General features: G+C 37.4%; 1 protein-coding gene across 2 annotated transcripts in view; it reads right to left on the bottom strand.

Moving 5' to 3' along the window:
- Positions 1 to 367: 367 nt before the first annotated feature.
- vwa5b1 (von Willebrand factor A domain containing 5B1) overlaps positions 368 to 15,629 on the bottom strand; it is a 48,000-nt gene continuing 32,738 nt past the window's right edge. For both annotated transcript variants that reach the window (XM_077218705.1, XM_077218706.1), the window contains 8 exons: positions 12,787 to 12,991; positions 10,226 to 10,516; positions 9,956 to 10,093; positions 9,638 to 9,769; positions 7,771 to 7,845; positions 7,459 to 7,528; positions 5,063 to 5,189; positions 368 to 3,600 (listed from right to left, as the gene is read on the bottom strand). In XM_077218705.1, coding sequence (XP_077074820.1) covers positions 2,911 to 3,600; positions 5,063 to 5,189; positions 7,459 to 7,528; positions 7,771 to 7,845; positions 9,638 to 9,769; positions 9,956 to 10,093; positions 10,226 to 10,516; positions 12,787 to 12,991 — 1,728 coding nt within the window. In that variant the 3' untranslated portion in view covers positions 368 to 2,910. The remainder of the gene's footprint in view (positions 3,601 to 5,062; positions 5,190 to 7,458; positions 7,529 to 7,770; positions 7,846 to 9,637; positions 9,770 to 9,955; positions 10,094 to 10,225; positions 10,517 to 12,786; positions 12,992 to 15,629) is intronic.

Here is a 15,629-nt window from a genome sequence, read left to right as displayed (position 1 = left end):
AAAGTTGAAATTAAAGTCATAATAATGACGTTAAAGTTGAAATTCTGAACTACAAAGTCATAAATGAAACAATTTGAAACTATGACATACTAAGTCATATTTATTAGATGAAAAGTTGAAATTATGATCTAACAAGTCATAATTGTGACATAAAAAGTTTAAGTTATAATTATGACATAAGTTAGAATCATGAGAAAGTTAAACTATGACAGTAAGTCATAATACTGGTAATTATAATTTACAAAAGCATGTTTTTTTTCCATATGTGGCGGAAATGGGCCTTCATACGTCGTGTGAACACAGCCAGAAAATGTTGTTTTTAATATTTTGCATTTTAGTGGAAATAGTGATGGCAAAATGAGACCCCTTTTTTCATCCAATAAACTTTATTGCATGCAGTTACACGGTCCAGATTTGCACTAGAATTTAAGCACAACTTAAACAGAACTCCACACTTAAATACAAAGTACACTTGATTGACGCAATGCACTTTTCACAAAGCAGCTGCCACCGTCACAAGCGCATGGGAGAGGTTTAAATCAGTAAAGAACCTTGAGATGAAAAATCTTTCCACAAACCACTCATGCATCTACATTGACAACAGTACTCAAGAGCAATACCTGAGGAGTAATACATATAATAATAAAATAAACCGCTGCGATATAACAAGAGAATGGTAGCTTTTGTATTTTCTTAAGGCTACCTTTTTTAACATATATTTACAGCCACTCTGTTATACTTTCTCTGTAAAATTTTTCAACTCACGTCAAAAAATACTATAATAATACATACACAGCCATAAATATAATCAGCAAAGTAATAACAATTTTACGCATTGCAGTAACAGTACAACGTTCATGTCAACAGTCCAGAAACAGTCCAGGTTTAGGCACTTAAGACTGGAGAGCGCTTACAGCAATAGAAAGTGTTGTTCCAGCCATGATTTGACATCTTTAATGATCGTAAAGGCAAACTAATGTATATTGTATGTTGTTATACATGTAAGTGCATCTTATCAGGTGACTGGATCCTCAGATAGCAAAAACAGCCTGAAATGCCACATGTACAGACTGTATCAACCACATCAACTAATGAACCAAAGTCACTATAAGGCTTTGTACAATAAAATGTTTATGGTACAAAATCTTCCAAAGCAGCAACCAGACAGTTCATTAAACCAAATGCACATTATTATTTCAGAGACAAGCTTAAAAATACAACCAATCTCTCCATTTTATGGACAAGAAATGCGGAGACATGCAAATATTTTGGGTGGTGACGGCCCGGAATATACTCTACGCAAATATGTGATCGCAAACACTTTTAGCTACAGCATGCAAACTCGATTTCACAGTTTTGAAATGTGTCAATTCAGAATTCAACAAGAATGGGTTGCATTGCCAACATTGCCATAACAGCTATTTACTACTTCCATTACTTCTTTTTGATAGTACTGCGATTGAATTACGGATGAACGGATGTTATTCCATGTTGTAGACAAAACAATCAGTTACCACTAAAAACAAATATTTTGGAGGGAAATGACTAAATATAAATGGAATCAGTACACAAAATGCTTAATAATAAAGATGAACGAGAAACAGCAAAGTGCTCCGTGCCATTGTGGAAATTTTTCTGCGGTGAAAGCGCAAGCACCGGTCTATCTGGGTTCACACATTTTTTTGTAATGTAAACAGAGACATATCATAAATTATAGGAATATAACTGAATATAAAGTTGCTGACTTCTAAAATGAACTTTATCTTTCCGCCGACACTACATTAGGCAACATGATGTAGTGATGGATCACATGCACTAGAGCGGTGCGATTAATTGTAAAATCGATTTTGGCTTCCAGCGTTTATGAAAACAAGATAATCAAGGTAAAACGCACCTTTAGAAAGAAAGCGCATGTGTAACCGTATATTGCATCCTAATAAATCTGCTGTAGTGATTAATGTTAATCTAACAACAAAAGACAAAGATAAAATCACTCACTGTTCTTGAATGAATAACTTTTGTAGTTTTAATAAGGATTAGTCTATATTTAATGTACACAGCAGTGTTATTTAGCATTTGATTACTTTATTCAGTTTCTGTTGTAGGCTATTACTTATTTGAATTCCACTGTAGTACATCTTCCTGAAACAACTAAAGCAAAGTTAATTTAATTTGTATTTTTGTTCTGTTGTATGTATTTGTCAGGGGGGTTTTTTTGGATCAGTTTCTTTGTTTTTATTGTGTTGCTGACTGTTTACTTGTCTTTAACTGTTTTGAGGACCTTTTACTTACATTATAGTTAACCTAGTATTATTTTTTTCTGAAGTATTTATAATTGTGAAATTTCACTGATATTCAAAATGACTGTAAGTCATGAAATAAGACTTTGATCATATCACCAACCAATAATCCTGATTTCAATATTGACCAAAATAATTGTCGATTTTCGAGCAGCCCTTCTCCACTGACTTCACTCCTATTGGTTGTCGCTCTTGAAAGTCGCCCTTAATTGGTATAAAGTTAAACATATCTCAACTATGTCTTGTCGCTGGACGCACGCATACATCCTGTCGCCAACGGTCACTATCGCTGGTGTCACCAGAAACTGCCAGCTCTCCATTGAAATGAATGGGATCATGTTGCTTTGTCGCTGTGAACCGGGCTTTTCCCATAGGTGGATACAGTCCTTTACAGGTTTGTTGCTGCCACAGTAACACAAGAACGCAATTTACATTAATTGTCACCTACATATCCGTGCAAAGTATGTTTCTGGCCTCTGGATGGATGGTAATGAAATACGATTTCTATTCAGAAAACTAAAACAAAACCCACACAATAAACTTTAAAACAAATCAAGGAGCGTAAAATCCTCGTTTAGCATAGTTTGAAGTTTAGTCCCCCCATAAGGACTTACATGCTGTTGGGGTTGTAGCAGAGCATGTTGAGCTGCAGGTTTTCATCCCAGTGTCTGAGGATAATGAAGAGTTGATTGGCTGCGGCTTTGACCGATGCCAGGTCCCGGCCCTCTGGGATGATCTGTTCATTTAGCCACATGCTTGCTTTGGCCGCGATCAGCTCCCACTCGATGAAATAACTGGCTGAACTGTGTTCCAGCCAGGCCAGAGCTACAGCAGTGGCCCACACCATCCCCTCGGTGTCTTGCACACCCCTTCGCAGGCTCCCGGGCGAGCCAGACAGGGGCGTCGCTGTAATTTCAGACTCAGACCCTCGCCCGCTGTCGCACAATGAGTTGATGGGCGACTGTGGGGCTTCAGTCGACATAGACGAGAAGCCGGCCAGCAGCGAGGGCTTGCCCTCCATCCGAGGGCTTCGGGCCTGGAAAGAGGACGAGGACGAGGAGGTGCGGGAAGCGAGCTCCTCACATTCAGAGTTTAAGTCTGAGTCTTTTGGAGGAGGCGAGGAGCCGCGGTGGACCTCCAGGCTCTCAGAGCGCCGGGACCCGGAGTAAGACACGTGGGTAAGGCTGATTCTGTGGCTGGTGAAGGGTGACGTCCACTTTAGCTTATCCATGGGCACGTTGATGGCGTCACACAAGGCACTGTCCAACATGAACGCCCCACAGGACAGCTGCAATGACACCTGCAACAGGAAGTAGAAATGCTGTCTATTTAAAGGGTCATGAAACCCTAAACCAAATTTTCTGAGATTTTAACAGAGGTATGCGTGTTGAACACCATTGAAGACAATGTTAGCATCTGTTAGTTTTAATAGTAGGGTGAAAATGGTTACATTTTAGTTTTCCCCGCTATTTTCGTCTTCCGGGTTTAAAATCTTCATCGCAGGCTGCGACGTGGCAGAGCACAGTGTAGTGCGACCACGGACACTTCTAATACTGTGCCGCAAACATTTTACCCGAGAGAGCTTCGAGAACTGGAGAATGGTGGCCTTGTCGATGACAAATGCAAGTTACGTCTTGCGAGTAATGCGGTACCAAGTCCTGAGGACTTTTCTATCCCTTCAGAGGTAGGCTATGTGTGTGTCTAAAATGTAACCCTGGTCATTTTACTTGCCTTTTGTTAAATAAGCGGTCGTTATAAACATTTTAGATATTTCGATAATATATCAATTGTATGCTTAATGCGGGAGACTTGTGAATGTGTAGTGTTGACGTGCGGGCCGGGCGACACCGTGTGGTGCCTGTGTGTGTGTGTGTGTGTGTGTGTGTGTGTGTGTGTGTGTGTGTGTGTGTGTGTGTGTGTGTGTGTGTGTGTGTGTGTGTGTGTGTGTGTGTGTGTGTGTGTGTGTGTGTGTACGTGCTTGCGTGCAGGCAGGCGAGCCTGCGAAATGATTCGGGGTCAGAGAGAGAAGCGGTAGGATGTGTGTTTGGACGAACGACTGAAAACTCTGAAATTATTGTTCATTATTGATCGTACATTGTACAGAGGTCAAAATTATTGTTCAAATACGATAATTATCGTACATCTGGCAACACTGCTGGCTGATGACAGTTCCCCCTCTCCCCTGCCGTGCCACACCCACTCCCTCCCTTCTTCTCACAGCCATCCACGCCCATTTAAGTGGCATTTTTCAAAAAGATTGTGAGCTAGATTTGAGCTGAAAGAGGGGGGTTTCATGACCCTTTAATCAGTTTTAATCATTTAAACAAGCTCAGAGATTGAACTTCAAATAGCAGTTTAAGGTCTTTAAGCATTGTTAGTTACGTTGGTCTCAAAAATAAGCGCTACTGATTTTTAAATGACAGATCTAGCAATCATGAGATATTGATCGGTGTTTGTTAAATGTCACCAGATCTATTACTCACTATACTTAAAAACTCCTGCCTTTGCTTTCAAGGTGAGTATTGACCGGCTATTTATAGAGGCAAGTGGATGCAATACACTCAATGACGTCAGGCATTTTTTGAATAAGTTTATGCTGACCTTTCAACATAATTTGTTTGTTATTGTTGAATTGTTATATATTATAATATCATCCATTTAAAAGGTAAATGGGGCAATTTCAACTTCATGTTGACTTTAAATAAGTTCTACTGAAGCCACAGAGGATTAAAATCCTGAAAGCAGAATATGTCGACAGAAACCAGAGGGATGTAGTCCTTGTTGTCATTTTCGCTCTCTCCCACGGAGTTGCTGAATTTGCTCTGTGACCGGCTCATGAAGCCCCTGGCCGCCTTCGTCAGCAGACGCGTCCTGCTCAGGCTCAGCTTGCTAGAGGCAAAAAGAAACAACACCTTTTACTCCGGTGCCTCACTATCATCACAAAAATGCACAGGCACGTCTAAAGTGCTTTTTCTTGGTGAAATGTGCCCCTTCACATTCATTAATCTGCGAAGCATGTACACATCCCTGATAGCGCCGCTCCTCACATTTTGGTCATTAGTTTGGCTGACATTTCAAGTGACAGCTAGAGGTAAAACTGGGATAGAGATTCCAGACACGAAAGGGAAGTGTTTATTATGGTGTCTGGAGTACCATCCCTCTTTTGTCTTAAATATTGGTTTTATTGAATTGGATTAAGATGATATCCAGGCTGGATTTGAACCAGTCAAAATCAAACTAAGTTATCAAAGATTAATGCATTACATAAACTATTTATTTATCAAAGGTCAAGTAAATCCCTTTCTTGCATATCCTAATTAATATTCATGAGCTAAGCCTACAGTATTGTGTGACATCACAATCAGAGCCCCACCCCCACAGCTTTACCCTGCAGGTTATTCAACCTCTGCCTATGATGTCAAAGTTTTAAACTTATTAAAACTGAAAATGAGTTTGTGTGACTAATATCCTCTAATTTTCATTTTATTTCATACATTCACTCAGTGGTGGGCCGTCAGGGCCAGCAAGGCCTTCTCTGATGGCCTAAACACTATGAGAATCACTGACTTGCACTTTAATATATTTTTTCATGAATGAGTATTAAATTATTCCCAATAGTCCATTCTCTTAATCTCACAGCTTTTCTCTTGGTTGCGCTGCTTCCAGTATTGTATATTTATTTTAGCGCTTTTATCCAATTATATTTCAGCCATCATGTGTTGCCAGGGTAAAATAAATCTGCCTTGAGGCCTTCAGAATCGACATTGCGGGCGCCTGTAGCTTAAAATGAATGGAAATGAAACCGTTGCTTTAACCAATCAGATAATCAGTCAGATGTAATCAGCCAATCAGATTTCGATTTGACTGCACCGGGCCCATCTAGCAGGCGTACAATAACGTCGGCATTTTCACGTCCTTTGATTGTATGGTCAGAGCGCGTACTATTACTGGTAGTCAGAAGCTGAACTAGCTTACCGCATCTGTAGCGAACTGCAGAAACTAAAATGCATTCCTGTAGATTTAATAGTATTTCAACCCACAAATTAACGTTTCTTTCCCTCCTCGGCCCCCAGCAGGTTCAATTCTTAGAATAAATCCCTTATTCAGCCTTATCCAGCTTAACGCAGAGTCACGGAACTCTATTCGATCTGTTCTATTCAATGGCGATAGAAAAGGTTGTTGGGACTGAAACGTACAGATAACCTGTAGGCTACACCACAGTAATTGAAGTCTTTTTGAGGAAAGAAATTAGGATGGATTTTGTGTAAAACATAATCAGCAGTTTTGGTGAGTATAATGCTTTTTTTGCCCCCGTTTTTTCCGTGGTGAATAGGATTTTCTTCTTCATTTTCTTGTAAATTTATGATCTAATGTTTTTTTTCGAACATTCAGACTATTGACTGACAAGGGACTATTGTAACCCTTGAAGGACAAGACAAGGGAGGCTCCGTTTCTGAACTTATAATCAGAAAGCAAGAACCGCTGTAGCCTACACTAAAGCACACGCCGAACTCCCTCGCTCGTTTCTCTCTACTGGCCTTTTCCCAACTCACTGCATTAACCCTATAACTGCCGGTGCAAAATAAAAACAGCAATTTCACAACAATTATAGAGAGTCTGTGCGCTGCCACGCTATTAAAAGTTATTAATTCACTGAAGGCCTAGGTGTGAAATGCACAGCCCGCCACTGCATTCACTTAAACTCAAGAAGCCTAATTTTTTAAAAGGAAATTGCTAATAGCGAAGTCAATAGGACAAACACTTATTGCCTAAAGATAGATTTTCATACTGACTCATTTAATTGTAAGAAAGCACTTCACATCAAACTGTAATGGTGAAATGATTTGTAAAAGAGGCTAAATACCTGCACAGAACTTTGTTGTGTTGTCAGTCTACACATCTCCTGTCTTTAATTTTTTTAACGACTAATGAATGTCAGTCTTCGGTGAGAGTTGAACTCATTACATGCACCCAACAGAATACCAAAAGCAATCAAAATGCAAATTCGACTCATGATTTAAAACAATGGCGCATGAGTTATGCAAACTGCTGAATTATTCATTTGTGTTTTGTGAATTATAGTGTTTGTAATTATAAAACTTGATTTGTGGACGTGGTTTGCTCTTTCCCCCAATTCGTTCCCTCTATCGACACCCACCTGGTAGAGAAAAGGCTCTCGACTGATCTCTGCGAGTGGTCGGAGGTCACCGACGGACTCCTTTGAGAGGCTGAAAAAGAGAACAGGTTGGTATTCTGATCATTTCTATTGCCCAACACACACACGAACAAATACACTGCTCTCCAAGGCAAAGAGCACTCAAACTCACCCATGCTCCTCTAGGTCAAATCTAATTAATGAAATCAGCAGCTACAAGCTTGAGTGATTAATGCTGCTGTGTTTGTTTGGACACCTGCAAGTCTGTAATAACTGAAAGAACCACCTGAATACAGACAGACAGAAAAAGAGTACCTTCAGAAGAGCTACATCGTTCCCAACTGGAGGAGGAGGGAGTTTTGCAGAGGGTTCGGGATCCATCGTCTACATCTGTAGATCAAAGTAGAGTTTTAGGGTGCAGACACGAGTCCTTTTGACGTCAGAGCTTAGACTGAAAACCGTTTTCTAAAATGTGACCCAAGGAATCTAAGTGCATTTGTAAATGGGTCTGAGCTGAAGATGATTCATGTGGACTTTAGTACAGTTTTCAACTGCAGTGTCATGCATATCAATAACATGCACTTTGTAAGTTTTAGGACAAGTAGTTCAATGTAGTAGGAAACGAATATTTCATCAATGGACTGATTTTGTCTCATTATAACAGCGGAATCAACTTAAAAGACTCCATCATTTATGGTCATACAGAGCAAGACATCATTTTAAACTGTAAAGGGTCTATTTTGCAAAACAAAACATTGTGCTTTTGTAAAATAAAGAAAACAAACAGGATGCCGCTTTCTGCAGTCTCGGTTTACTTTCCGTGAAATTTTGTGGAGCGCGTCACATAAATTAATCGAAACTCAGCGTATAGGCTACTATTTGTCACACAGTTTTTTTTCATTTGTTTTGTTAATCTGTATACAAGTGAAATATGTTTTTGTGTATATTTATTCCTTGACCAAGCCCGAAAAAAAACAAATGTTGATATTTTTTAATGGGTCACAGACACTTGTCCATTCTAACATTCTAATTTAACATAATTTTGTCGGTTAACAGGTAATGATCGGTTATATAAAAAAAATTCTGGTTCAACTAAAAAATCATTTAGAAATAACTTTTCTATTTTAATATTTTTCTTAAATGTAATTTATTCCTGTGACACAAAGTTGAATTTTAAGCATCATTACTCCAGTGTCCTTCAGAAATCATTCTAATATGTTGAGTTGCTGCTCATGAAACATTGTGCCACGTAATATTTTTGTTCTTGATGAATAGAAAGTACAAAATAACAACATTTATTTGAAATAGAAATCTTGTGTAACATTATAAATGTCTTTACAGTCACTTCTGTGTCCTTGATCATTAAAATTATTAATTTCTTCTTATTGGCCTCAGAATTTATTTTTATTTATTTTATACTTTTGAACTGTACGGTGTATATTTTGACCAAACTTGATCAGAACCATGACACATAAATACATACATATGTCATTATGCAAAAGTGTTGCCTACATACAACAACTTTGTGGGTGTTTTTGGTCAGTTTTATGAGGCTACTCGATCTTTGATGAAGATGAAGATTGGATAGGGTGTCAGTGAGGACTGTACAAAAAACATTGTATGTGAATCTGTTCAAAAATTCCCCAAAAGCATATGGTAGACATTAAAAATGTGACACATATGACTTTAGGCCAAGTTATCCCAAAGTATTTCGAAACATTTCTTAGGAGTAGCACTGTCAACAAACTGCTTGGGTACCTCAGCATGGTGGCAATGACAATTATTACATTTAATTTCAATTGACCAAAGCAATGGAAAACTACATCCTCAACATCAAATTTGTTAATACATTAAGCACTTTGATACATCAAAAGTCTTTTCATCACAATGCCAACATATTTTCAAGATTATCTGACCCAAAGTCTATTGACTGCTTAAGCTATAAAACAAAATCTATGTGAACTTTGACCTGTTGGTTGCACTAGAGAGTTTAAAATAGAGTCCCTAAATTGGGTATGATAAAAGTTGAGACTATTTAATAAATGTGCCAAATTTCATAACTTTTTACCATATTTTCTATTCCATGTTTTGATCAACCATGCAATACATACAGCAGATAATGTTCCCATAATTCCTCACTTGTAAATGAGCCCAACATTTAGTATTTTGACTTCAGTCTTACTGTGGGATAGTGCTGCGTCATCTTGCCCAGACAAACTTCCTGACTGTGACCGACCCAGACCTACAGAGTAGCCACGGGTCTTTCTGCTGCCGGAACGAGAACTGCAGTGCGAACTTCGTTTATGATCCTCCCCTGGAGATAAACAGATATACAAAGAGTCATTACCATAATCTAATTGTGTGATTAAGCCAGGAGCGACTGCTTCATCTGTTTCCCTGCGCTCTCCTTTGTTTTCTTCTTCCTGAGAACAGTATCTTTGATGTAATGATTGCAACTACCAGGCCATGTAAGCTCAGATGAATTAGAAGAATGACTTACCAGGGTGGCTATACTCAACGCCGGTGGGTAAATATTCATTGCTATCCAGATCAATAGGTACAAATGCTGTGTATTTGCTTAAGATGTTGCAGGCTTTGCTCGTGTGGATAGCATAAAGCTGGTACCTTCTACCAGAACCTACAAGAAACGGCATAGTTGAGGGATTTTGTCAGATATTCAAGTAATGTTTTGAAAATTTGACATTCACATCCCGCAAATGATAAGAGTTCATCAGCTAAATAACTGGTAATTACGAGTCAAGTTCCTCACCATGCTCAATCTCACACTCTTTGTCCACCATATGTTCAAAGTCTTGAATAATGGAACGTCCCGCCAGATGATGGAAGGTTTCGTTCCACAGGTCCTCGTGAACTTTTTCCTCCCGCTCTCGACCTTTTAGGTAGGGTTGAATGTCAAAGATAACCTCCCATTTCATGGGTTTCCCGCACAGCAGTCCTGACACGACCGCTTTGCAATCTCCCTTTCCATGACTGGCCCTGAATTCTGGTGCGTGAGGATCTTGGGGCGTTTCGACTTCGCAAAGCTGATGCGTGTAGCCATCTGTTCGATATTAAACATAACATTCAGAGTATTAACAGATACATTCCCTGTAAGACTGAAAAAACTCAAAGAACTGGAAGATAGCGCAAACCCTCTGAGAGAACAAAGCAAATTAACATTTGAATTTCCCTCTTGTGCACCATTCGAGACGCAAGTCTCACCTAAGCAATCCTAATCTACATCTTTTCCCTTGACCCCCCATTCTCCCCCCACTCCTCATGCTTGAGATCATCTGAAATTCACCCAAGAATATATATAGTTTAATGTGAATAATTATACAGTATCACACGTTTGATATCATTTGAAATGTCTCGGTGCGACTGGTACAAAGGTCTCATTCTCAAAGAAGTAAACCAGAAGGTAATAAGGTATTTAAGAATTTAGAAATAATTCTCATACATTGGAGGTGTATCTTCCAGGCAAATGGTCTCCTGCTCTCAGAAGGTGTAAACTCAATGCAAATTCCCACTGTTAGCAAATGGGACGGTGATTAATGTGAATTCCCACTGTGAACTCATGTTTACATTTGAAATGAGGTCTGTCTATCTATATAATGAAACGCAACTAGAGCCCAGGGCCTTTCTGTACAGTACCTTAGATCAGCCTGTGAATGCTGAGAGTCACCGAGAACATCATGTATTTCCTAATGTCGGGTTAACATTTCTCCTCTTTATTCCAGAGCATTTGATGTTTTGTATTGATTATCTTTGAACTGATTATGAAATTGTAATGATACATTTACCTGACATAATAAAGTATTACATTTGATTATTCTAACTGACTTTGACATTATTTTCATTAGAGTTAAAAGGAAAAGTCAAACATTTGCTCACATTTAATGATGCACGGATATCATTAAAACATTTTTAATTTATGTATTGAATTTGATCAAAAATACTTTGCCGCGAGAAAAGACAGTAATGGACGCGGTCAAGGCCAGAGAATAGACGCCAACTTGGCAAACGGAGCTTGAAGAAAGTAAGTTTTAGCGCAATGTCACCAGGAACAATGAACACCCTTGGCTAGTCAGTAGATGTAGGTCGTAGCAGCAAACACACTGTGAGATGATCATGCTAAGAAAATTATCACGGATTATCTTTGGTCGTAAGACCATGACAACGACCATCTTTGAACCTCTCTCACTGAACAACGTAGGACCACCATCTCGGAGCCATGACCACAGAAATCGCCACGATTGGTCATCTTTTGTCTGGGACAGCCCAAAATCATACAGTGTGTAGCAGGCATTAAAGCTGAACTTTGCAGGAAGGTAGATCTCCAGGAACAGGATTGGGCACCCCAGAGTCTAGTTGACTATATCAAAACATAATTAAGGTACTTCAGACACCATTTTTAGCATATGTTTACGCTTTAAAAAACAGCTGGGGCACAAAAGCTTGAAACGTGTTTTACTACTTGAGAAGTAGTTTTGAAATTACTTCTAACTTGTCGTCATAAAAATGCAACTTTCATGGTGCTGAAAAATAATTAATGTTGTTCAATTGAACTTTATATACATCAAAGAATCCTGAAAAATTATATCATGGTTTCTAAAAAAAAAATGAAGCAGCACAACAGTGATAACTATGAGGAATGCTTCTTGAGCACAAAAATCTGCATATTAGAATTATTTCTGAAGGATCATGTGGCACTTCAGCTTTGCCATCACAGGAATATTAATTATAATAAATTATATAGAAAACTCAAGCATATATATCCCTGCAATATAACCATAACCAAAGGAAGCTATTCTAAAAATATGCATCAAATTATTTAAAAAAATGTTGACCATTGAAATTCTATAACTTTTCCATGGTCTTTACAGTCATAATTTCTAAAAAATCATTTTATAGTTTTCTGGGAAATTCCATGAATGTACCAGCTTTGAATCCTTGGAGTTTAAGTGTTTACAGTCATCCACAGTATGACCTTCAATGGACAGACTGATATTATCACCACCGGGTGAGTTTTTACTCTTCACAAAGAGTGATATCTTGCTGATGAAAAATGTTAAGGCAGTACAAAATCTGAAAAATTCACTTTATAATTTTTCTTTTTACAACTACAACCTATTAGCTGATTCATGAGTAGTTCATAAGTCGGCGCTCACAGTATGTTAAGTGTCTCTACGCCCCCACACTGTGCAGTTGATTATGGGTATTTAAATGACAGTGTTAAAAGTCAGCTTAACTCTGAGCCCCAGCAGCGCTAAGATTAATATGCATCAGAAATTGACATCTTGTTCTTAAGCACTGTATTGAAGGACTAACCTGCATCGCCGGTGCTGCCTAGAGAAGGGCTGTCCGTTGAAGACCTGGAGCCGTCTTCCACCACGGGACCCTGTGCAGACGGGCCAGCGTGGGTCTGATCCACCTTAGACTCCCCCTGGAGACCCTCGTGTTGCTGCACTGGAGGTTTGTGAGCAGGGATGGGACGTCCTCTGGAGGATGTGGCACACAGGCTGGCCAACTGAGGCTTTTGGAGAAATGAGCAACAGTCCATTAGTCATTTTGTTCACTCTCACTCTGCATCTTGGCAAGGCCACTCTACTTGAATGGAACTAAAATGTCCAAAACTATTACAAATGCTTAACTGAAGTACAAGACGGCCATCTAATGTTACCTACATTTATCTGTATTTAAATGTTTTGTAATATTTAGATCATCTAGCAATAACTCCAAATCACAGTGTAAGATTATGGGAATTATTTAACACTTTAAGAGCACTCAGATTTCCCTTTAAGAGTGCTTTCCCTTTAAGAACAGAGCTGTGTGCATTTATGCACAAAATGTCAAGTTGGTACTGTAACACTCTACTTAAAGCCTTTATGTATAATGGATTAAAAAATATATTCATAATGTACATTATAATGCATTATATCTTTTCGTAATTGTAACTAAATCTAAAACGCATTATAATATAGCAGATTCAATGTTGCATCTGGTTGTTTGTCATGTGTTTTAATGAATTATATTTTCTAAAGGTGAATTTAATAAATAGATTAGCATTATAATGTATTATAACTGTGGTTACAATTCTTCATAAGATCATATAATACATTATAAGGTGCATTACAAGGCATAATTAATGCTTTAAAATACTTTTAGATAAAGGCTTGAAGTAAAGTTTTACCGTAAATTTATTGGGAAAAGTACAACAATCTTTATTAATTTTACTTTTTACTTTGAAATCTGCAGACCACACACACAAATATTAAATACATTTATAATATCAAACATTTATCTGTCATAACTTAATTATAAATATAGGTATATTAAATTATAATAAAAAAATAAAAATAGGCATATTAATATTTAAAAAAAAAGAATTTACAGAGTATTAAAATGTAAATATGGTGTTTAAATATGGTAACATTTAAATATATTTAAATATTACCATATTTAAATAAAGATTGTCAAAAATATTAAAATAAAAATGTATAATAAATAAATATTATTTAAATATGTCAACATTCAAATAATAATATTGAAACATTAAAATTATATTTTGACTTGAATAACTGTTTTAAAAATTTAATATTTAAATTAATAACAATAAATATATAAAACTAATATTATTATTTTACCTGATTTTTTATTTTTTTTTACCTAGTTGGCATTAGGACAGCTTCAGGTCCAGTTGTCAATCAAAACAGCTGTTTTGTATGTTTCTTGAGCTCATGAAAAATATCACAATGCCAAAGTAGTGATATTTTTCTTGACGCTAATGCTGACAAGTCTGATTGTGTTTCTATGCTCACATTGAACATGTAGTTTCCCCCGGTAATTTCCAGCATGAAGGCAGCGCACAGCAAACGGAAAACTCATTTATTTCACCTTGTGTAGAGGGAGTTTATGAACACAATGATTCTTTGAAACGCCTTAACCATGCCAGCTCCTATAGCCGTGGCTCTCTGTTTACCTGGGTCTAATGGCCATTTGGATAATAAATGTATGCCAGTTAAAGAGCTACAGTAATAAGGATCATTAAAGACATTATTGCATCCATTGAGGGGAAACTCTTATTGTCCATCTGTAATATTACTCACTCCCTTTTTGATAAAACTTCCATGGCCAATTGCTTGCAGTGCAAGTGTCGCCTGGATTATTGATATCTTCTTCCCATTCAGAGACTGTGACATTGGAAATTGTATCATGGCCATCAAGGGTTTTGTCACAGTTGTCAGAACTAATTGTACCCCGGAAGATGAACATAAGTGGCTGGGTGTTCGATATGTCTCTTGGCAATGTGGGAGTATCAATGAACTCACTGAATACGAAACACAATGTCATGAAATAGAAGCAGTAAAAAGTAGTCAGCACTCTCAGAAAAAAAAAACAGTAGTGGTATTTAATTAAACATTAAATAGTAATATTTATGACTTTAATAAACCCAGTTTAACTTGTGGTACCACATGAATTCCCCACATTGAGGAATGCAATTACTAACATTGAAACATAATGCTTATAATATTTAAATATTTTATTGTTTATATTATTTAAATATGTTCATATGATATGTTCATATTTAAATAATTAATACTAATATTACTGGCTTGAGGAATACGATTACCACATGAAAAAAAAATGTTGCTTATTAAATGGAATTTAAAAATATTTAGTTGTATTATTTAAATGTCAATAATATTAAATAAATAGTAATATTTAAATAATAAATAATAATTTTGACTTGAATAAAACCAGTTTAACTTAAAGTACAAATTTTAGGTAACCTCAAAAAATGTTAAAGGGTATCCAAAATGCTTAAAATAAATGTTGAGTAATGGTTGAATTAATAAACGAAGAGCAAAAAAAGTACTGTAGTCTATTAGGAAAGCCGACATACCAGAAGCATACAAGCATCTTTAAGTGTCATCAGAAGGCCTGCTGTGAATCGAAAGGGTTTTCCTTGGCCGTTCGGCTCAATTGTCACGCATGAAATGAGTACGGCCATCATTATAAGACTCAAAGGATGCACACCTCTCTGATGTGGTCTTGATTACATACTAATTTGTCTCTAGGTCAGGGATATTTTTGGCCTCATTATTTCAGCCCTGTTCAAACACTGGCACGTCTTTTGTGATGGGCAACAACCTTTTTTTCTCCCACTGCAC

The sequence above is a fragment of the Siphateles boraxobius genome, unplaced genomic scaffold (assembly GCF_051911475.1).
Source record: "Siphateles boraxobius isolate OS27281-9 unplaced genomic scaffold, OSU_SipBor_1 77, whole genome shotgun sequence".
NCBI classification, from domain to species: domain Eukaryota; kingdom Metazoa; phylum Chordata; class Actinopteri; order Cypriniformes; family Leuciscidae; genus Siphateles; species Siphateles boraxobius.
Note: the sequence above shows the minus strand (reverse complement) of the source record. Positions and strands in the feature narration are given on the sequence as shown.